The sequence below is a fragment of the Tupaia chinensis genome, unplaced genomic scaffold (genome assembly GCF_000334495.1).
Source record: "Tupaia chinensis unplaced genomic scaffold, TupChi_1.0 Scaffold000597_1, whole genome shotgun sequence".
Lineage (NCBI taxonomy): Eukaryota > Metazoa > Chordata > Mammalia > Scandentia > Tupaiidae > Tupaia > Tupaia belangeri.
In genome coordinates, this window is record NW_006160114.1 from 7,695,503 (window position 1) to 7,718,207 (window position 22,705).

Below are 22,705 nucleotides of genomic sequence, written 5' to 3' on the forward strand. Positions count from 1 at the left end.
TTCTTCTTCTTTTTTTAAATGCTATAGTACATGTGCACTCACTAGAGAGAGAGACAAGGAGAGGGAAAATGAGAAGTCATCCCCAGGGGGACAGTCACACTGAATCCTTTCTACTCTGTTCTCCTTTCAGGAGTGTGGGGATGCACGCATGAGTGCCTGGCATGTTTTTCAAGCCACCAGGTCTGGGACTCAAACTACATAGTCAGCCATGTGGGATCCAGCCACCTTAACCACCATCTACCATACCACCATACCACTTCATTAAAAAACAAAACAAAGTACTAAAACTTTCAAATGGATAGAGTTAGAGAGAATAAGTGAGATACCTTTTGCCTGTCCTGAACCATCGTCAACACTTAGCTATTCTTATGTTCTATGTTTTTATAGAATAATAACACCATTTTATATAAGAGGATAAAATTACAACATTTACAGTAGACTATTCCCATTACTATCAGTGCTGTGTGTTTCTTTTTTTTTCTTTTTCTATTTTATTGGTGAATTAAAGTCCACAGTTTGTTTTTACAAAATAGTTGATACTTTAGGTGTAATTATAGGAAAGTGAACAATTTTTCATTGCAACAGCAAAAATTGTATTGGTAGCTAACACTTTCTGTGTCACACAAACTGGTGGAAGCTATGCCTTTCCATTCCCACGATAATACTATTGAGTAGGTATTATTATTATGATTCTCATTTTACATATGAGGAAACTGATATATAAAGAGGTTTATTGAAGTAATGAAGCTATATGTGCCAAGCCTGGAACTTAAACCCTTGCCGTTCATTTCTGCTGTTGATACTGTCCACTATCATGCCAATGCACAGAAAGGAGAGAGTGAATAATGGTGTGAGGAAATGAAGGAAAAAACTCTATAATATGGGAAAGTATGATGTCTTATATAGAAGTTTATTTTCAAGGCACCAGGAGATGGCGTAATGGTTGAGTTGCTAGACTCCCACATAGTTACCTGCGGTTCAAGTCCCAGACCCAGCAGCTTAAAAATCTCTTGCCGGGCCCATGTACGTGCATGCCCAAGATACCAAGAGGAAAATGGAGGAGAAGGGATTGTGGCATGGCCATCCCTCCCCACCTCCCCAGAGGGAGGATGATTTCTCACTTTCTGTTTCTCTGGCAAGCACACATGCCCTATAGCAAAAATCTGTCTCTTAAAAAAAAAGTTTATTTTCCAAAATACACACCTTTACCAATTCCATGACAAGATATAGTTCAGTTGGCACATCCATCTCTTCAATCAGAAGAACAATGTTGGGGTGCTTCACTCTTCTTAAAATAGATACCTCATTCTGGATCATGTGCTCCTGTCCAAGAGAAAAATTATCTTAGTCGGTGTGCACAAAGCATATGAGGAACTAACTCAAATGAGTACACCTATACTGCTTGAAGATTGAGGGAAATGCATCTTAGTAAATTATAATGAATATACCTTTTATATGATATTCAGATAGCCCAGAATTGAAAAAAATGTTGAAGTTCTTTAGATAATGCTTATAAATTTAGTATGTACCACCATAACTACAAATGTATGTTGAAGAATGGAATACGACTTGAATCACAAAAGTAGAAGACAGTAAACAAATAAATGAACAAATAAACAAAAAGAGCATCCAACTTTTATTCTGAGAATATTATAAAAATATATAAGCTAATAAACTTATAACATTCCATTCCACCAAAATGCAATTTTTAGGATGAATTTATGTTTATTTGAGAGCTGATCTTTGTCTTTCTACCCGCTCCCCCAACACTGTATTTCATAAGAATAAATTTCATACATACTTTGCCTCGACATTTGCTTTTCTTGATAATTTTCAGAGCATACTCCCTAGCAGTTGATCTGCAAAGAAAAAGATTTTTAAAAATGAAACTTAATTTCAGAACTATTGAATTGTTCTGTTAGGAATTAATTTCTTACCCAATTGATCTTGCATCATTGTGCAAATGTTTTGTGAAAGAATCTCCGTTCCTTGTTTTTACAAGGAAACATGCAAGTGTTTAAGTATTGACTGAGTGTATAGACAACCAACATGCTAGCATAGAAAAATCCTGAGCTGTCTATGTTGCCATGTTTATGATAAAAACGCTCCACTGCAGGACTGCCAAATGGCCTAATGATTACATTGTGACTCCCACAAGGTGGACTGTGGTTGAAGTCCCAGACCTGGCTGCTTAAAAAGTCATGCCAGGCGCACGTGTGTGCATACCCAAAATCCCAAGAGGAGAGTGAAGAAGGGATTGTTGCATGGCCATACTCCTCTGGGGATTTTTTCTCATTTTCTATCTCTCTGGCAAGTGCACGTGTCCTATACCAAAAACGTCTTTAAAAAAAAAAAAAACAAAAAACATACTCCATTACTACTGCCATCTCTGGCAAGTGCACGTGTCCTATACCAAAAACGTCTTTAAAAAAAAAAAAAAACAAAAAAAACCACATACTCCATTGCTACTGCCATGCTCGAGTCCTCCTTCTAGGTGTGAAGGGATGTCTGGAGCATAAAGCAGAGGTGAGTTTCTGCTCTTCTTGCCTCAAGTCTTTCTTGAGGTTCTCTATCCACCATGACTATGACTGTTTTCCAAATAACTCTCATGATTCTTGACTCTCAAGAAGCAGACCCCATTCTATAGACTTGGGTTCAGTGAGAGAGTCTGTGTGTAAAGTCTGCTGGAGAATGCATGGATGATATGTTTAAGGTGGACAGAAAGGGATAAAACCATTTTGGGAACTTCCTGTGACTCTTGGGCTTGGTATGGCTGTCTCATTTCATAGAAAGAAAATAGAGGTGACAGTTAAAATCAATGTACTTTCCCAAAGCCACATGGCTGTGCAAAATGAAGATTCCGAGTTGTTGGGGTCTCTGTTTCCCATGTCGCTCAGTGAACACTGCCCCTCCTCCAGGATGGATGTGGGAAGGAGGAGTTAGTCACACTGCTGCCTTTAAATAGTTTCCTAACCTGTGTTAACATTTCTAAGATACTGTAGTGTCAAACCTAAGGACATATTTGTTGTCCAAGGACACACTACTAAGGACACACTAGCTAAGATTTTATGGAACCACATAATTACTATGAAAATAAGGTTGATAAAAAACCAAAATTTAAAAATAGGGTTTAAAAATCTTAAGTACAGAGGACCAGCTCAGTGGCGCAGTGCTAATGTGCTGCTCAGGAGGAGCTGGGTCCATATTGAAGATCACAGGTTCGGTTCCCTGGTCAGCCTGTACATACCACATGTATGCTCATGCTGGGGAAACCTGGGGGGTAGATCACAGCATGAGACCCTGTGAAGAGTGCTTATCTTTCTCCCTTTCTCTCTCTCTCACACATGTGTGAAAGAAATGAATTAATAAATTTAAAATTTTAAAAATCTTCAATATGGTGAGATTTTCTGTTTAGACCAAGAAAGAAATTTGCATATCAACAAATTAAGAGGCTATGTATTAAAAAATGTGTTTCAATGGTGTTTTAGAAACTATTCTTGTCATTTACTTCTAAAAATGCTTGTCCCATTACACTTCCAGGTCCCTGCTTGATGTAAGCTCCACAACATACTTTGGATCTCACAGTTATACTTGTGGAATAAAACCAGAATCAGATAACCACTTTGAAGCCTCTTTTCTCCATGAGAGGGTGGTGGTGTTCAGGTGGCAGAAGGTAAAAACCGTTTGCTTCAGGGAGGCCCTCCTGCAGAGCTGTGGTGTCCTGAGCAACCCACAGGGCCTTAATGCTGTGAGGAAGTAATCTCCAATAGAAGCCTGAGAATGCCCCTCCCACTCTGCCTTTGTTGATTTATTAACAGATACTCTGCCACGGTTGGGCAGAGACCATAACAGACGTAGGTGAAGGCCAGGCCATGATTAGACGTAGGGCTTGCGGTGCTGGATGTTCCCAGATCATGAGCAAGGTAGTAAATTGGGTTGGGGTAGAGAAAAGGCACTTTCGTAAGAAACAAAAACAAAAGATTTAACGTGAGAAATGTAAAATTATAGAAAAACATATGAGAAAGTGAAAAAATGAAATAACTCACATATAAAGGATTCCTCACTTTATATAAGACCACAGGGTCTCCTTTAAGTAGTGTCTTAGAAGAACTTGTTTGAGATTTGAAAATGGTTAAGCAAGAGGAAAAGCTGAAGAGTGTCTGGATTCTGCTTTACATGAATCACTAGAAAATGATAATAAAGCAAATCTGAGATTACAATACTGTCCTGAGCAATAAATGTCCTCTCAGGTTGACAATATTTAATTCTGTGGCAGGGGAATCCAGACCTCTGGATTGACTGCTTCAGTAATCACCAGTAATCCCAGGTGGGGTCAGAGAGTGAGGAGGGGGCTTTGTGAGGCTCAAAAATAAAAGCTGTTTTTTCCCCTCACCACCTCCGCAACAGGGATGGATAGAGAGGATCTTGCTGGTGAGAGAAGGGCACTTCTTAGCTTTGTGATTCTGCATGCTTGCCATTTGATTCTCCTTTGCGTCCAATGAGCAATGTTCAAGCACTCCTTAGCAAAGGAACGGGGAAGGCTGCCTTCTCCTCTGAGCCAGACAGACATGGAACAGAATCCCCACTGAGTCAGCAGGCGTGCTGGTTCCCAGGGGGCCAAGCGGGCAGGTTCTGTTCTCAGCCTACAGCTGAGGGGAAAAGGACAGGAAACTGAGGCTAGGGTGGCCCTAGGCTTAATTAAAAAAAACCTGGTGAGTTTTCTGTATAGAACCTTTCATAATGGGATTAAACACTCCATTACATTTACCCATATTTTATATTGGAGAGGGAGCCCCATAGAGAACCATCAGAATTAATATTGCAACTTTTCTGTCTTGATCCTTTGAGGCAGAACTATAAAGACACACAATAAAAATTTTAATTACTAGAAGTACATGTTTATGGGAAAGTAGTCGGTCTGGAAAATGACTCTGAAAACAGGTGTTAGGAACTAAATATAACATAAGAATAAAAGGGTAAGTGCTTGCTCTAAATGAAAATACTTGGCAAGAAAAAACTTTAAATAGTGTACTTGCCTTCCTATCGCCCTCAGCTCTGAGAACTACTGCGCCTGTGTAATGATTCTGCAAGGAATTATAAGCCTGGTTCTTTGGCGAGCTCAGAGGCAAGCAAAACCTGGCCCTTGGCCTTGAGGAGCCTACAGTTTAGTGTATGGAGAAGAATCCTCGACAACTGGGTCACCAGTGGAAACACAGGCCATTTGCTTGTTCGTTCCTAACATTAAATTATTGACCGTTTATGGAACTTCCTTTGCCACAACAAAAGCAGCAACGACTGAAAATATTGCCTTTCTCCCTGTCTATGGAAAAACCCATTTGGACAATCCACTTCTTGTAAGTGTGAGCTAAGGTTAGACCCTGAGCCACTGCAGAGAAATTTTCAAATTTTACGAACTTGTACTATATGCATTTTTTTTTTCTTGTGCTCACTGGAGAGACAGAAAGAGAAGAGTGAGAGAAGGAAAGTAAAAAATTAGTCACCACCCCTGCCCCAGTGTGGATGGCCATGCTGCAATCTCTTCTCCATTTCTCATCTTGGGATGTTGAGCATGCACACTCATGTGCCTGGTGTGATTTTTTTTTTTTTTTGAAGAGGTTTTTGCTATAAGGCAGGTGTGCTTGCCAGAAAGACAGAGAGACAGAAAGCGAGAAATCACCCCCCAGGGGGGGATGGGCAGACCACAATCCCTTCTCCTCCATTCTCCTCTTGGGATCTTGGGCATGCATGCACACGTGTCCGGCGTGAGTTTAAGCCACTGGGTCCGGGACTAGAACTGTGGTCGACTGCATGGGAGTCTAGCACCATAGCCATTATGCTAACTGCTGGTCCCCCGGTGTGATTTTTAAACCACCAGGTCCAAGACTCCAAACGCAAAGTCAACCATATGGAATCTAGCTGCTTTTTGTTTTTGGAGAGATTTTTTGCTATAGGGTGCGTGCGCTCGCCAAAAGGACAGAGAGAGACAGAGAGACAGAAAGCGAGAAATAACCCCCCAGGGGGGATGGTCACGCCGCAATCCCTTCTCCTCCATTCTCCTCTCGGGACCTTGGGCACACACGCATATGCGCCCTGCGTGAGTTTTAAGCCACCGGGTCCGGGACACGAACCGCGGTCGACTACGTGGGAGTCCAGCGACATAGCCATTACGCTAACTGCTGGTTCCCAACTTTTAGATGCTTCTTGTGCATACCAGATTTCATTTTAGTTTTCATTTTAGCTATTGTAAATTTGCATATTTGCAGGGCTTTTTTTTTAATCTTAGAAGTGTTTGGAAGGCTCTACGCAGACATTTTATTTTTTCTGATGTAATGATAACAACTTGACTCTTTTTTCTATATCAGAAGTCAGCTTTTGCTTTCCAGCTGCAGAAGGAGAACTGTGTTCTGTCTGATTATTGTTTGTTGATAAGGCAAAGATTCAAGAAGAGTGAAATCCTAGTGGAACTATGAATAGTAAGAATAGCTAATATTATATGAGTTCTCACTGAGTTTTAAGCCACCAGGTCCGGGATGCGAACTGCGGTTGACTACGTGGGAGTCCAGCAACATAGCCATTACGCTAACTGCTGGTCCTGCGGTCTATGTTTCTTCATCCTGACTTATCCTCCCAATCTCAGTTCCAAAGGAAATGTCTTCAAACTCCAAGTGCACGACAGCAGGTTCTCGAGAATTCTGAAGATTTTCTAGGTAAACACAACCCATTCTGGTGGCCCTTAGGTCTTGGCTTGTTCTGTGGGTTTGCACCTGCTTATGTTGATTGCTAGAGCCTGTGTTTTGTTGAGTAATTCTTCAGTCTTGTAGGTGGAGGTGGGAGAAAGGAAAGCATCCGTACCCAGGATTTTAGTACAGCTCTGGTGCCTGCATCACTAAACAATGCAAGCAGTGAGGTGTGCAGGAGGGCCAAGAGCCATCTGGGACACTGTTGCTGCTCATGACCACATTGCTTGGACTCTTGGCTTGTGTAGTAATTGTTGCACACAGAGCCAAGTACCTTTGAGATGAAGGCCACCTCATAACCAGTCCTCTCTCATGCTCTGACCTCTCACGAGTGCTTTTCAGTTCTTTAAGTTCACTGTAAGGCCTCAAAATCACAAAACAGGTTGAAAATAGAGCATGTCTCTTCCAGCTAAAGTCACAGTCTGGTAACTTCCCTCAGCATGTCCCAGGGTCCCAAGGCTACTTGAGAAATTGCTCCTGGTGCACAGGAAGAAAATAAATGGCCCTAGCAGCCGCTACCAAAACATCAGCCTGCACAGACCACCGTGGAAAGAAAGGCCTATGTGACACTGTTATTTCGTTCGTTGTTGTTGAAAATCTTGCCTGTGACAGCGGATTATTAACAGCAGAGGAACATACTTGTCCTTGCAAATACATATTCATTCTTCAAAATACGGCAGCATGTACCCCCAAGCAACGTGTGCCATTTGCAACATTCTTAGCCTGCTTATATTTTCTTGGACCTCTGGAAAATATTAAAAGAATGCTTCGTGACACCTCTAGGGAGAGAGGGCACATGCCATATGTCCTCTTCTGCAGGAGCTGAATACTGACACGCTTTGGAGCAATCTGTTGTTTAGACTCTGAAGTTTCATACAGTGAGACCCAAGATGTGAACTCATGCAAAATGAATGCAATGCAAGTTAGAAAGAAATAAATTAATTCTGGAGGGAGAAATGAGAAATTTCTGTTGTGAGAAGACCAGGATTGTTGGACTAAGATGCTGTCCTGACCCATAGACTGGCTGGAAGAAACAGCTCATACCACCAACAGATGATAAACACTGGCAAATAACCAGATACCCCACTGTGTGAGGGCATGACCATCTGCTAAAAAAGGAATTTTTCTGCTACAGTAGAAATAAAATTAAAAAGGATTGGATTTACTATCACTAAAAGTACCAATAAAATATAAAATTATACATTGGGTTGTTGAAAAAGTTGTATCACATTTTTGCATAGAAAAAAACATGCCATAACTTTCCTGACACTCAATAAACGCACACATAAGCCTATATAGGTCCATCCATTACCTTAGCAATGGCTTTCCCAATTAAATTTCTGTCTTATTTATACAAGACCAAATGTGACACGTGTGATTTTGGCTCAGCTAAGCCAGCGCCTTGTGGGAACCTCCTTATTGGAATATTGAGTATTAAAATGTGGCTTCTGGAGCTGGACTCTGATCTAAGCCATGTTACTTGCTAGCTAGTTTAATGGCCAAGAAACTTCTACAGCCTTCCTTTTTCAACCCATGGCCACGGTAATAGAGACATTAAGGAATTATTATAATTATATGAAATATCATCAGCTAAGGGCCTTGCAGATACCTTGTGCTCAGTAAGCTATGGCTGCTTCGGCTTTGGGAGGTGTAGGGGACATTTTCATGTTTGGCAGTAATGCAACACATGGCTGAACTCTGTAGTAGGCGTGGGGGAAAGAGGGGTGTTGAGGAGAAAGGAGACCCTACAGCATCAACAAAAGGGTTTTTGAAGCTACCGGTTACTCATGCCCCTCCCTGATAGCTGCCACAGAAGGTCTCTGTCACTGTGGAGAACATCCTAGCCCAGCTGGCATCTTGAGGTGGAACAAAGTGTAGAACAAAGTTTGAGATCCAGTCCATAAGAGTAGCTGAATGAAGACTCTAATACATTATTTGGGGTAGCATTATTTGCAAATGTTGGCCAAACTAAAATCACTCCTTACATTTGAGGCCCTGCATAGATTTCCAGCTCTACTATGCGGTTTGAGTCCCAGACCCAGTGGCTGAAACTCACGCCGGGCACGTGTGCATGTGTGCCCGAAATCCTGAGAGGAGAATGGAGGAGAAGGGACTGTGGTGTGGCCATCCCCCCTGGGACGTGATTTCTCGCTTTCTGTCTCTCTGTCTGTCTATCTTTCTGGCGAGCGCATGCATCCTATAGCAAAAAACAAACAAACAAAAACTTTCCAAAAAGAACAAGTTTTGAACCTTCCAGGTTAAAGCTTTCTTGGGGTCTTTCAGTCCCAAGCATCTTCTCTAAGAGGCATGGCAGCGTTGAAAGTATGATTTTCAAACAGTGCTGAGGGACTGTATTGTCAATAAAGAGGAACAGAAGCCGGAGGGCACAGGAGTGAAGAAAGGTACCCTTGATTTTTCAATATTCTGTTTGCCCAGCTCTGAGCAAAAGCTGCTGGCTGGGCAGGTTCCTCTGAGGCAAGCAAATACCCAGGAAAAGAAATCCAAATCTTTCACTGAGTTGAAGGTTTGAGGACACCTTAGTCTGGGTTCTACCTGCTACTATCCTCAGTTATCAAGAACCTTTCACTCTAAACCTTTCACTTTGGCCCACAAATTCATTTAAACATATTTTAATGTATTAAATACCATTTTCTGTTGTTATTGTTGAGATCAGTACATATGAATTTTAAAGCCTTGCAAGGTTATTGTTATATTTAATTTTATGATACTATACATTAGATATATGAACTCCAGAACCCCATACAAGAACATTCTGACCTCTAAAAAGCATCAAAAGAGTGTGGGAAAATGATTTAGTGTGTTTCTTTCTTTTCCTTTTTAAAAAAATAAAAAATAAAAAAATAATAAAAAGACTTACCTGAAAGAGCTGGCATGGTTTCACTGAATACATTTTTTAAAAAGTCAAAGTCTTTAATTTATAGATTGTTCCCAGGTATCACTACATTTTTCAAATCTGTTTCTAGGGGCTTTTCTTTTTTGTAAAAAAAAAAAAAAAATGCATCTGGGGTTGAGACATTAACTTATTCCATATGTGCCATAGACTCCAAATAGAGACACAATCCAGGAAAACATAATGCCAAGTGTTTCCCTTAAAGTTCAATGCAAATGATTTCCTTCTCACCTTTCCACACATTCCTTGACAACAGCAAAATTTCCATCTCCTATTGTCCTTCCGACTTTATATCGTTCCGTTATTGTGGCTGGAATCTGGAAGCCTTCCTCCAACACTTCTGAAAGAATCATTAGTACATTTTTATTGGTAGAAAAGGGAACACAGATGTTGCACAAAGGAGATATTTAAAAGTACCATCTAATAGACTGGAACTGATTCGGAATCAATATGTCATTTTCTGTCCAGTGAGGCAACTGCCCCCCTTCCTCACTGACATTGTATATACTCAACAGTTTTCACTAAGACAAATGATAAACTAAAAGGAAACAAATGGGATCCACTCTCACCTATATATGTACAACTTAGGTTTTGTGCTGCAGTGGGGATGCTGAGGAGGAAGTTTGCCTTTTTTACTTTATGCCATTTTGATCAATAGCATTTACTGAATACCCACTGTGCACAGAAAAATGAAATTCTGATGTATGGCACATGATGAAAATGAAGTTTGTAAGGGACTAGGACTGCTTGACATTGTACAAGCATGAAAAATGCCTGCTGTTTGGACACTTAGCTTTACTACATCCTGAAATGGAGATCTCCGTAAAATTCCTTAGGAACTAAGCACTGATTGCTACCCCTCCCCAGCACCAATGAGCAGATTTTAGACAAATGTTCTCACCAGCAACCTGCATAGCAGATGTTGAGTGAAAATTGCAAAATCTATTATGTCTGTGAACAGAACAGTTTTGTAGTTTCAATTATGTTAGTGCCACTAACACAATGCATTTTCCCCCCGAAATATGCATTTTGAAATATTTTGCAAATGCCTAATAAGGCTTTAAATATCTAAGGCCGTAAAACTAAATAAGTCACACTTAGGTCACATAAATATCCTGGATAACCTTTAACATCTTAGGGGTGTAAAAAGCCTTTTATAGCTGGGCTCTAAAATTTACATGCTTTACAGTTCTAAATCCAGCTCTTTCTCAGGCAAAATGTGATGGAAGCCTAGGGTATATTTTAAATGTGCTCTTTTTCTGACCTTTCCTCAGAAACTGAAACTACATGTTTCTCCTCAGAATAAAATGAAAACTTTAATGGTGAATGGGCTTTCTCAGTGATTGTTGAATTCACATTTAGTCTAGGGCTAGAGAATGATCAATGGGAACCCACAATCATCAGATTCCTGCCTCAGCATGATTATCTGAGTCTGAGATGCTGTTCAGTCTGTACCACTCTGGATTCTAGAGTGGATGGGCTTTCTGGAAAGTGTTACACAAATGTACGACGCTTGCTGCCACGACTTTTGCTCTTAGTATTTGCATAGACTCCTCACTTCTTGGTAGGTGACTTACCCTACTAAAGGCTATCTAGGTGATCTCCAGAATAAAGTCTCCCCTCTCTTCCCCATCTTAACTCCAAAGGAGCCACACATTTGCTCCCATTTGTAGGACCAGCCCAGAGATTTTTGTCTATCGAAACACATCTGAATTTACAAAGCACCTCCAAAACATCTCCCCTTCCCATTTCCATAGATAGCAATCTCCAGTGGGAACCATGTACAATCCTATGCCCGTGAGATCAACCCTCATGAACTTCTTGTCCTTGTCCATGCCATTCTGCCTGAGAAGTTACAGTTTCTTGGAGCAAAGATAGCCAGCCCATCCTTTGCTCCTTGTACAAGCCAAGCCTTCTTTCTCCTCAGATACCAAGTCCCAAGAGTATCACCTTCTCCGGGGCCATCATTCTCATCCATTGAGCTGCAGACTTTGGTCGATGCAAGTGATGTAGAAGAGCCGCCATGTTGAGAGCTCTGTAAGGGAACAGAAACAGAGAATAAAAAAACTGTGTCAGCATGCTCAAGTCTCTGTGAGCTCGGCCCTACCTGGAATCTCAGGAGATAGCTTCACTCCACTACCAGGGAGGATTTGGTCTTAGCATTTAGAAAAGGAAGTCCTTAAAATATTTGATTAGAGTCCCAACTCCCTCCTTCTCTGTTAACCAATAATAACCTTGGGTACTTCATGACTTCTTATTCCTTTTTCTCAAAATTAGCATTCTGTAGCTAACTGTTTGGGTTTGGCAGATTTTAGGCCTCTCACTTCACTCTTCCAGTTTATCAGCGAATGAGCCTCCAACATGGTACGGTTTGAACTAACCTACTACTTCTCCTATTCTCACAATAGAAAACATTTCTCTTCAGTTTCTCTTTATGAAATATCCTTGAAACTTAATACTCAGCCATATCACAACTTCAGGAGAATGGTTAAAGAGTGGGTTTGTTAATTCCACTTTGAGATACAGACACAAGCACTAAGCTGTTACTGGTTTGTTAAATGTTACATATGTCTGAGGTAACGACAGAAAGAAAAATATTGACCTGGTGATTTCCTTGTATTTTTGGTGGATTTTGAGCCAAGACCATGAGAGCGAACAGGGTAACAACTGTATTAGATAGTTATGAGGACAAAATAATACTAAATATTTAATATTATGATTGACTGTGGGGCAGTACTTTAACAATGAATGTTTTCATCTCTGTATCTTTCGCTTGAGAAAACAATTTGCACATTTCAATGCTATTTCTAAATAGTGAACACAGCTTGTCCTAAAAGATCTTCCTTCTGTTTCCCTGGGTTTATCCACTTGGTTGGCCTGACGGGAGCAGGAGGCGGTGAGGGGGCGGCATTGGCTCATGGTGCCGGCTGTCTGTGGAGCAGAGAGACGGGGAATCTGTAGTTGAATTAATAATGAAGGGGTGGCGAGAAGCAAAGCTGACCTATTTTTTCTCTGCTTACCTGTTTCCCTTCAACCTCCTTCCCATTCCATTTAGCCTTAACTGTGCATAAAAAAGGGAGGGGGGGTTCTATAAATTCATTATGTCAAACAGTGTTCTGCATAAGGAATTTAAAGATTTTGGTTTTCTTTAAAAAGATTAATACAGTTGGAGAAATGCAACTTCAGTCACTGTGAAGAGCCATTTGAGTCAAGTGCCATGGAATATTTTCTGGGGGGTGATCAAGATGAGTATGTCTCATTGGACAAGTTCAACAAAGTTCATGGTTGACTTGATTAGAATGAAAGTTTAATACAAAGGGACTCCAAAAAGCTCATGGATAAATGGAATTAAACATGAGTTTATTTTGTTGCAAAAAAAATTGAAATCCATACCTAGTTTTTTTCACAATATGCATTTTTCATGAACTTGTTGAAGACCGCTCATCGTAATGATGCATCTGCCTCCATATAGGACATTCTAGAAGTTTTGTGATTATTCTTATATACCTCTGAATGCCACACAGTTTTTGAGATGTGCCCACTATTTTCCAGTATCATAAAAATGCCCCATCAGCAAGACTGATGACTTAAGCTATTTTTCCATCTTCTCCTTGTGTGACTGGCAGCACACACTTGTCACATGTTAGGCTAGAAAGGGTGATTCAGATTGTAACCTTAAAAGAGAGTTTTTCTTAGCGTGACACTAACTAGGTATTTATAACCCACTCTGTTGAAGGGACTGCAAATGGATGAACTTCTAAGCTGTGCTCTGCTGACTTTTACTGATGTCTGTTTGTGAAAACCTTGTATTTATAACATTGGTCTATGAGGCCGAGACAAGGCAGATTTATTATGTCAATGACTGGAGAAAATAAACATTAACATTACCACATTTGAGAGAAAGGTATGTGTTTTCCAGAACAGTGAAATCCTTTATCCCCTGTGTCACTGCTTTTGCGGTAGACATAATGGTATTCCAAGCAGAAAGGCCCTAAGTGAATGTCTAAAATGTAGACCTCCTCTTCAGAGCTTTCTGGTCCCTGAATTTCTTCCAGCAGCATCACAAATGGTGTTTAATAATGTAGACACATTGTGGTTTGGGGTGGCAGGTGCTGCCTTGTCATGTGGTATCTTAAATTTTCAAATACAAAGACACATTCTTTCACCCAGAATCCAAATTAATAGTTTACATACTCAATTCCAAAAGCTTATTCTTTTAATAAGAACATTAGGTACTCAATACAGAACTCTGATCCAAAGTATATGAAAACATTTTTTTAAACTTTCAAACGTTTTATACACTTGCTGGATATGATTCACTAAACTGTCTTATCAAATAATGAATCGCGTTTTCAACAGTGCCACCAAACGTCAGATTGCCTGAATGCTTGCCACAGTGCCAGCTGTGTTTTCTCTGCCTTATCACAAAAATCCTTCAAGGATTTTAGGATCTGTTTTTTTTAAAAAATTAAGTTTAACTTAAGTTTACTTATGTTTACAAATGCTTATTTCTGACTTTAGGTTTGTGTTTGTGAAAATACACCTCATGCTGTTTCAAATTTCCTGCTGCATGAGGGTAACAGTTAACTGATAGTTTTAAGAGAAAAACTTTTTTACTTACAAACAGGGTACTCTGAAAATTCAGAATTCTTATTTTATTTATAATGCTCAAACACAGTAAAATAAATATATTTCTAGTGATGTCATCTTTTTCTCAAAGAAGATACTTAATTTTATATATTTTTCTAGGATAATCGGTATTTATGGACTCAAAGAATTTAAAGGACTAGCATAGATCTCAAACATTACCTATTCCACCCCACGTCCACAGAGACCAAATTCCCGACTTGGGATCAGGTGGCCAAACACCTCCAGTACTGGACATATTACTTCCTGAGGCAGCCCTTTAACTGCTAATATGATGCAAAATAAAGAAAGTTCTTTGATTCATGTAGAAATCTTGCCCCTCCACATTTTCAATTCACTGGTCTCATGTCTCATCTTTAGCATCATCTAATGCAGGTCATTTTTTTATATGACAGTATTTTAGGTATTTGGAAATAGCTACTGGCTCCTTTTGTCTCTTCTCTTTTTCAGTATGAATATTCCCAATTTCTTTGGTTGTCATGAGACAGGACTACACGATTCCATCTCCCTCCTGAGGATACACTCCATCTGTCAATCTGTCTCTTCAAAACTGGTGTTCAAAACTGAATGCAATATTTTCTGAGCTCTGACCAGCAGGGAAGGAGAGTTTTCTTTCTCAAGAATAGAATATTAATTTGCTTCAAGATCATATTGGGTTATTGGCACCATGGGCTTTAACCTTATACTGAGCTCACAGGTATGCACAAGTCCCTATTCTTTATCTGTGAGGCTGGTGTTTTGAACCAAGTCCAGGATTTCACATTTATACATGCCATCTTTATTACATTCATATCCTCCCAGTCTGTTACTTTTTGGATTCTGAATTTATCACCTTATGTTTTTGCTCTGTCTCTCAATGAAGTCACTACAGTATTCAGTACGGCTCTGAATATGGTCATCACTAATCCTTCTAAATACACCAGCTTAGCCCCTGCTGGAACATTTTGATTAATACTTGTAAGTTTGATTGAAGGATTTTGAAAATAGTAAAGAGAAAACATGTAAGTTCTTTAGAATTAACCTAATGGAATTAACTAGACTTTATTTAAATGAACCATTCTTTACTTATGACCAGTAGAAGTTGAAAGGCCCACCTATATTTTTGATTGCTTTTAAATAAAATCAGTTTACCTATTTGGCATTTCTGAACAGATAAACCATTTTCTAGTCTACATGCTGACAAGATTTTATGTTTGTTTCAGATAGTCTGCTAATTCCAAGGCATCTGGGTGTACAGTACAAACCATATAGCTATTTTAGAATTTAATGCAATTAAAATGCTCTGAAAGACATTGTGATATTTGAAATGTCATCACCTCCAAGCAGATTTAATGGGAACCATTTGGGCAGGTTGCTGGCACCTGGATGCTTTTATGGCACACCTTCATAAAAGCACTGCCCTAAGTAAGAACACATCCTAAATGTAGCTATTTAACTTGGGTTCATATAACAGATGGAGAACATATCACACTTTTTGAAGTAAGTGAGAAAGCTGACATAACAGCTCTAACCACATTTTACCAAGATGTAGCTGATGACTGTGTAGTAAAAAAACAGTTCATTTTAAATGGTATGAGTTATTTCTGCCATTTGTATAAATGTTGTCACTCAGCTGGGGTCCCATGCTTCATAAAGATTTTAAAATCCAATTGATACAACTGATATAATCGAGGTAGAAAAGACTCACCAGATAACTTTAGCTTTGATTGGATAATTGTATTATTTCCACTTCACTTTTTGTCTTGGCATATACTTATCACTTTGTTGGTTAATACTGATTTGGAAAATGGTTAAAAAGAACTTAGAAATCAAATAGTCACTGTCGTATAGTTCCTGGATCAAGTTTATAAAAGAAACTCAACCAACAAATAGTTAACAAACTCAAACAAGTTGTGTTCGTGATCATAACTTAAGGTCTATAGATAACCTCATATAACAAAATGAAATAATAATCTTGGTGTAGAAAGCCTGAAACTCATAGGATTCCATGTAATACACAAAAGCCATATGTCTGTTTCCTTAAGTGGGTATAGAACAGTAAGTTGACGGCATTGATCTACAATTACTACTAAGGCTTCATTATTTGAAACAAGGTGCAAAGGGAGCTATTTTTACCAAAGTCTTTGTCTACAGTCCTCCTAGTATATTTGGACTAAATTAAGTTTATGGCCTAATTAAGAATGAATCCTGAAAAATGTAAAATGTCCTCAGGAAGATTCAATTTCATTTTATATTAAGACTAGAGAACTGTTACTTATGAAATTGGTTAAGTGAGAGGAGTAGAAAATGAAAATAAGAATGCTGACATTACGTCTATATTAGTGATGCTATAAGAACCAAGATTTCAAAAAACTGATGGGTCTTCAAAAAGTTCATGAAAATTGCGTATTATGCATGGATTTAAAATTTTTTCATCAAATAAACTCACACTTTAATTCAATGTTTTTCTGTGAACTTTTTTGAAGTCTCATCATAAATACCTTTAGTTATAACGGGATCTATACTCTTTGTTGTATCAGGCAGCCTTAATTGCTTCTGTGGACATTGATTATATTTATTATAGAAATAATAAAGGGACCCAATTAAAGAAAAGTATAATTTTAAGGATAAAATAAATCTAATAAAGATGTTAGACTTAAAACCAGAATATTGAACTTCTATAATAATTATAATGCAAAATCATTTTTTCTAATTTGGACAGCAAACTTTTCTATTCTCCTTTATGCCATATTATGAAGGGAATATATTATTTTTTTCCTAAGTTAAAGTAGGAAAATTGAGTATTTTATTACTATCATTATTAATTTATTATATATTTATTTGACACACTTATTTATCTACTACACATGATTACACACATGCATGTTTTTTCTTGCAAATTAGATTGACCTTGGGAAAAGTGTCTTCAAGCACAAGGGACTGCTAGTATGTTCAATAGATTCATATTAATTTCTTTTTACAACCAGTTGCCAATTTGCCCAACAAATTCACCCTTAAGGCAATCCTGAGACAAAGGTATACTAGTGATTTTAATGCAACCAATTGAAACAGAATTCTTCATCAAATAATAATCTTATTTTTTTTGTTATTGTCGGTGTTTTATAGCTTAGATGTTATGTGCTACCATTCTGCAGTATCTCAAGAATCACTTGCTGATGCTAATTACAACACATGATTGCCATATATGTGATTATGAAGTTAACCCTTAACCCAAGTGGTCATATCAATTTCAATGTCTATTTATCAGGCTTTCTGAAAGAAACTCACTGAACAACATAGGCAGTTTTTCCTGTTTATTATATAGTTATTCTAAGGTGGTAAGTGTCACAGAGTTAACTTTGAGAGGAATAACATGGTCCAGTGTGCAACACAAGATACAACATTTTACAATGAAACCACAACACAAAGTGATGGAACTTCCAAAACTGAGTAGTTAAATGAAACATTTCGTCAAGCCTTACTCTATAAAATCCTGCTGATGACCTCAATGGATAAATTTTAAAATAGATTGCTGTTTAAAACATCTTAACACCAAATGCTCTTTTTAAGAGATGAATACACAGTTAAGTAACTCAAAGTGTAAGCAGAAAGTATGTAACCTCTATAAAAATTTTATCTACATTTACAACATTCAAAATCATTTCAAAGTAAAGTGTCTTAGAAAAAATAAACTCAATTCTTTGCTTGCTGATGAGTATAATCTCCTCAAAAAACACATCACAAGAAAATCAACTTTCATAATTCTTTGACTATAAACTTCATATACCTACTACCCTGGCTTTAAAAACAGTTTATGGCCATATATAATGCAAACACCCATGTATTACATGCATCATTTATACTATTTTGGAATTTATCCATCATCTTTATTAAATGAACCACATTTTTAAGACACCATATGTCATGCACTCTTAAAAATTATAGCGAGGGCCTCTGATTTTCTATTTTTTCCACATGCGTTACAGGCACAAAATTAAACGTACTTTTCAGCTGACAGTATAACAGACTGTATCAGGCAACTGGTGTATTGACTTCAATATTTCTCTAATTTTCACACTACACCTCTGTGGAATATCTCAATCAAACACAATTGTCACTAACATGCACAATTAGAAATACTAGCAAGGATTATGCAAGTAGGCAAATACACACATACATAGTAAATTCATTCAATTAACATTTTCAAGTGTGAATGTACATTTATGTAGATATACGCACACACATTGCAAGTATATTCAACATATGTCAACAATTTAGAATAGTGTTTCAAAAGAACATACAGAATTGCCTTACAGGTTATCTGGCTTTGTTATTAAACACACTTAAGATCAAATAGACTTTGGATCCTCTTCTATTTCTGTTTTGACATAATCAATTACTCACAACTCTATAAATCAATGTCATTTTTAAAATCATTTAAAAAATCAGTTTAGTGACTATTAACTGACAATCACTCCAAGTCATCAATATACACACAATAGAAAAACTTTATAGTATTCAATCATTTTAATAATTGAACACCAAGACATAACAGTACAAACGTTAACATATACTTACAGTATTAGATTTGTCTGAACTTTCAAATTTTTTATATGGATTTTGAAATTTTGGGGGATAAATTGGTACATCTGAATATTTGAAACCATTTTGACATATTAGTTTAATTGCTTTTGAACTTACATGCCCCAGCTAATAGGTCTCAGTGTAAACTTTACGACATGAACTTTATGACCCACAACTCCACAAGAGCCAGTAACTTGTAAGGCGGTGCCACAAATGCCATACTTTACTATCGTGTTCTATAACACATACAGAAATACATAGGCACACCCACATACACGATGAGTTGCACATCTACGTAAACATCCACACACCTGTACAAATATATGGCCACATAAGACAAATTTAGTAGTCTGATAGTTAAAATATATAAAATTTTAGAAGTACTGTTCTCCATTTTAATTCATTTTTATTAAGAAAAATGTGTTTTTCTCATTTTAGACTTCATTGCTTTTAAGTGGGGGAAAAAAAGAAGGAGAGCAAATGAGCCCAATTATGTATAGATCAGCAATGGATGCAACAAAAATACCCCTGCTGGCTAATGGAGGGAACATAGAGAGTACATTCATGCTGGTTCAGACCTTTTTTAGAAAATACGTGGTTTTTAAATATTTAGATGAGTCAATATATGTACACAAGGATGTGTACAGATGGGTGGACCTGACACTTCCTAAAAACCTATGGCAGTACAGAAACATTGTGGAGTCTGCCCTCCCTTCCCCCACTAATTGATTAAGCAAGACAAAAAAACATACCACATGGTTTTTAGAACCACAGCCTTTTGCGTTCACACTGAACTTCACACTTTATATATCATCACGTTTTATTTCTAAAATGCTGAAAGCAGGGAACTATTTCTAATACCTTCTTCTACTATGTCTACGTGTAAGGAAGTGAAAGCAAATGAACAAGAATCAAACTTTCCACTATAGCACAATGTCTTCAGAGCACATTTAAAGACTACCATAAGGACAAAAATGCATGGCTTTTGCTGAAGTGCTCGCCTGCTCCGTAGAATAATTTTAAAATTCATGCTTTTCATTTTAAGAAAGAATTCTATAAGTAAGAACATGTTAAGTGCCTATAAATCACCAGTTTGATTCCATCAACGAACTGAAAACTTCTGGTTTGTTGCTAAGGATTTTTTATTTCTGCTTTCGTATAATAGAATTATGTTCTGCATAGAAAGAGATCTCAAAGTCTATAAATGGTGTGCTGTTTCAATCTCAGAGGGACTTTAGTTTCAAAAAGTAAATGATATATATTGCCCCTGAACAGTTCTTTAATAAAAGTCATATGTTCAAAAGATTAAATGCTGTGGAATAGCATTTCCCTTGGAACTGCCTGAATGGAAAGTGGGCCATGATATCTATCGGCAATTAGTGCAGTCCAGTTTCTTTTTGTCGTGTCTAAACAAAGCCATGGGCTTTATATCAATTGGCAATATCTGCCACTTACCTAGAACAAATAGCATTTATTGGACCTTTCTAAGCAGTAGTTGTCCATAAGATTGACAGTGCAGGGAAGTGAAAATTATTGGAATTTATTTTTGTTCTGCACCATCTGACCCCACCAGATTTAAGTTAACTGTTCCACTGCTTTCTTTGCATTTTTGACAGTTTAGTCAAATACATACTAATCTTTCATGGACTAAACTGTATTAAGTAATGCATTTTACGAAGACATAACTAAAACAGACACCAGAAGAGGCAACCCCACAGATGTTTACTGTTTCAGCTAAAACAAAGCAGCCTTTTGATCTCAGCAGGCGTCTCTGTTCATTCCTATTGGAAACAGTTTTAAAACCTGAAGTCTGGAACAGGTATTATTATGAGCTGTTCTTTCAAGATGGAATGGTTCAGTTTGCAGTTCCCAAATAACCTGTCAGAGAAATGTCTCTCTGTCCAACAGACAGAATAACGAAGAACTAATTATTATAGGGCCATTTTTCAAATGCTGTTAGATTGTCTGGAGACTTTTTAAAAATTTTTGTCGCCTTCTTTTGGTTGGAATATTTTATTCACTTGTAAAGTGAGATGGTAACATATGTAAGTATAAAGCAGATGGTAAAATTTGCTAGTTGAACAATTTATCAAAGAGATAAATCAATAACATTTAAAGTAGTCTGTGACAACTGAATTTCTCTCCATCTTGAATCAAATGTTTTTAAATTCAGTATCAAGTAAAATTTGAAAAAAATATTTCCAATAGAAGCCTCCAAATGGCATCATATATTTTAATTTATCACCTACTGAGATATGTTAAGCCTGGAGAATATCAAACCATGCTTCACAAGTCTTAAATTGTTAGTGTTTGAACTAGTAAAAGTAAATGATCACTAGTGGCTTAAATACAATAGACCATACACATTAAATTAATTTTTAACATTCAGATTTAAAAGTAATTATTTTATGTTTGAGCAAAGCTGGCTCTAAGTTTTAAAACAGAGGACTAGGAGAGCAGAATTAGTAGGTTAATGTTTAACAATGGGTTATAGTCATAGACTTACTTGGTTTAACACAAAAGGAGTTTTGCATATAAAAAATTTCCAAAGCACCAGTAAGATATAGGATTTAGTAGAATGAAGATTTGGATATTTTGGGCTTGGTTTATACAGCACCATTTGAGAGAATTTGGTTTTTCAAACTGATTTTTTGGGCTATGTGTTTTTCTAGGTCTATGCATTAAAAAAAATAGAAGTAAAAACCTTAGCTTTAGCCTCTGCACATTAAAAAATATTGCATATATGGTTGTGGGAAGAATTATATAATTTATAGCAATGCCATTGAATAAATTCTTCACATTGGCATATAGCTTAAGTTATATTTATGCTGTTTCCCAAAAAATGGTAACTTTAACAAATAAAATTTACTTGACGACAAAAAACAGAAAAATTCCTAATGCCTAATTTTAGAGTTTTCATGAGGTGTGTTACTAATGCAAGTTTTTTCCCTTAGACATGTTAATCCACAAAATGATAAGTACTATAATTTTCCTACTCTCAAAAAATGTAATCAAATATCTGTATCATCTTGAAAAAAAAAAAAACTCTAAAAAACCCAGCAATCCAAATTTTAAAAAGAATATAACTTTAAGAAAAATATGTCTCTTGGTTTATACAGCACCATTTGAGAGAATTTGGTTTTTCAAACTGATTTTTTGGGCTATGTGTTTTTCTAGGTCTATGCATTAAAAAAAATAGAAGTAAAAACCTTAGCTTTAGCCTCTGCACATTAAAAAATATTGCATATATGGTTGTGGGAAGAATTATATAATTTATAGCAATGCCATTGAATAAATTCTTCACATTGGCATATAGCTTAAGTTATATTTATGCTGTTTCCCAAAAAATGGTAACTTTAACAAATAAAATTTACTTGACGACAAAAAACAGAAAAATTCCTAATGCCTAATTTTAGAGTTTTCATGAGGTGTGTTACTAATGCAAGTTTTTTCCCTTAGACATGTTAATCCACAAAATGATAAGTACTATAATTTTCCTACTCTCAAAAAATGTAATCAAATATCTGTATCATCTTGAAAAAAAAAAAAAACTCTAAAAAACCCAGCAATCCAAATTTTAAAAAGAATATAACTTTAAGAAAAATATGTCTGCTACTGCCATTTTGATATACTTCACAGAAATTTCAGGAAACTTTTATCTACATGTCCATTTAAGATTAAAAAGAAAACTTCATGATGGGCATTATGACTCTACACTGCTATATCATTAGTGTATTTTTTTGTATCCATTATTGGGTCTACATATGAAAATGCACAAAAAACTCAAAAATCGAGTGATTTTTGTGTTAAGTTTCCCCAGTTATGTAGGGGAATCCACACAGGAGGT

The 22,705-nt window shown here is 37.2% G+C and overlaps 1 protein-coding gene across 3 annotated transcripts in view; it reads right to left on the reverse strand.

Annotated features, from left to right (window-relative positions):
- Positions 1–22,705, reverse strand: part of DCLK1 (doublecortin like kinase 1) — a 387,346-nt gene that overhangs the window by 60,284 nt on the left and 304,357 nt on the right. For all 3 annotated transcript variants that reach the window (XM_006158451.1, XM_006158453.2, XM_006158452.3), the window contains 4 exons: positions 11,599–11,683; positions 9,880–9,988; positions 1,802–1,859; positions 1,204–1,323 (listed from right to left, as the gene is read on the reverse strand). In XM_006158451.1, the coding sequence (XP_006158513.1) occupies positions 1,204–1,323; positions 1,802–1,859; positions 9,880–9,988; positions 11,599–11,683 (372 nt within the window). The remainder of the gene's footprint in view (positions 1–1,203; positions 1,324–1,801; positions 1,860–9,879; positions 9,989–11,598; positions 11,684–22,705) is intronic.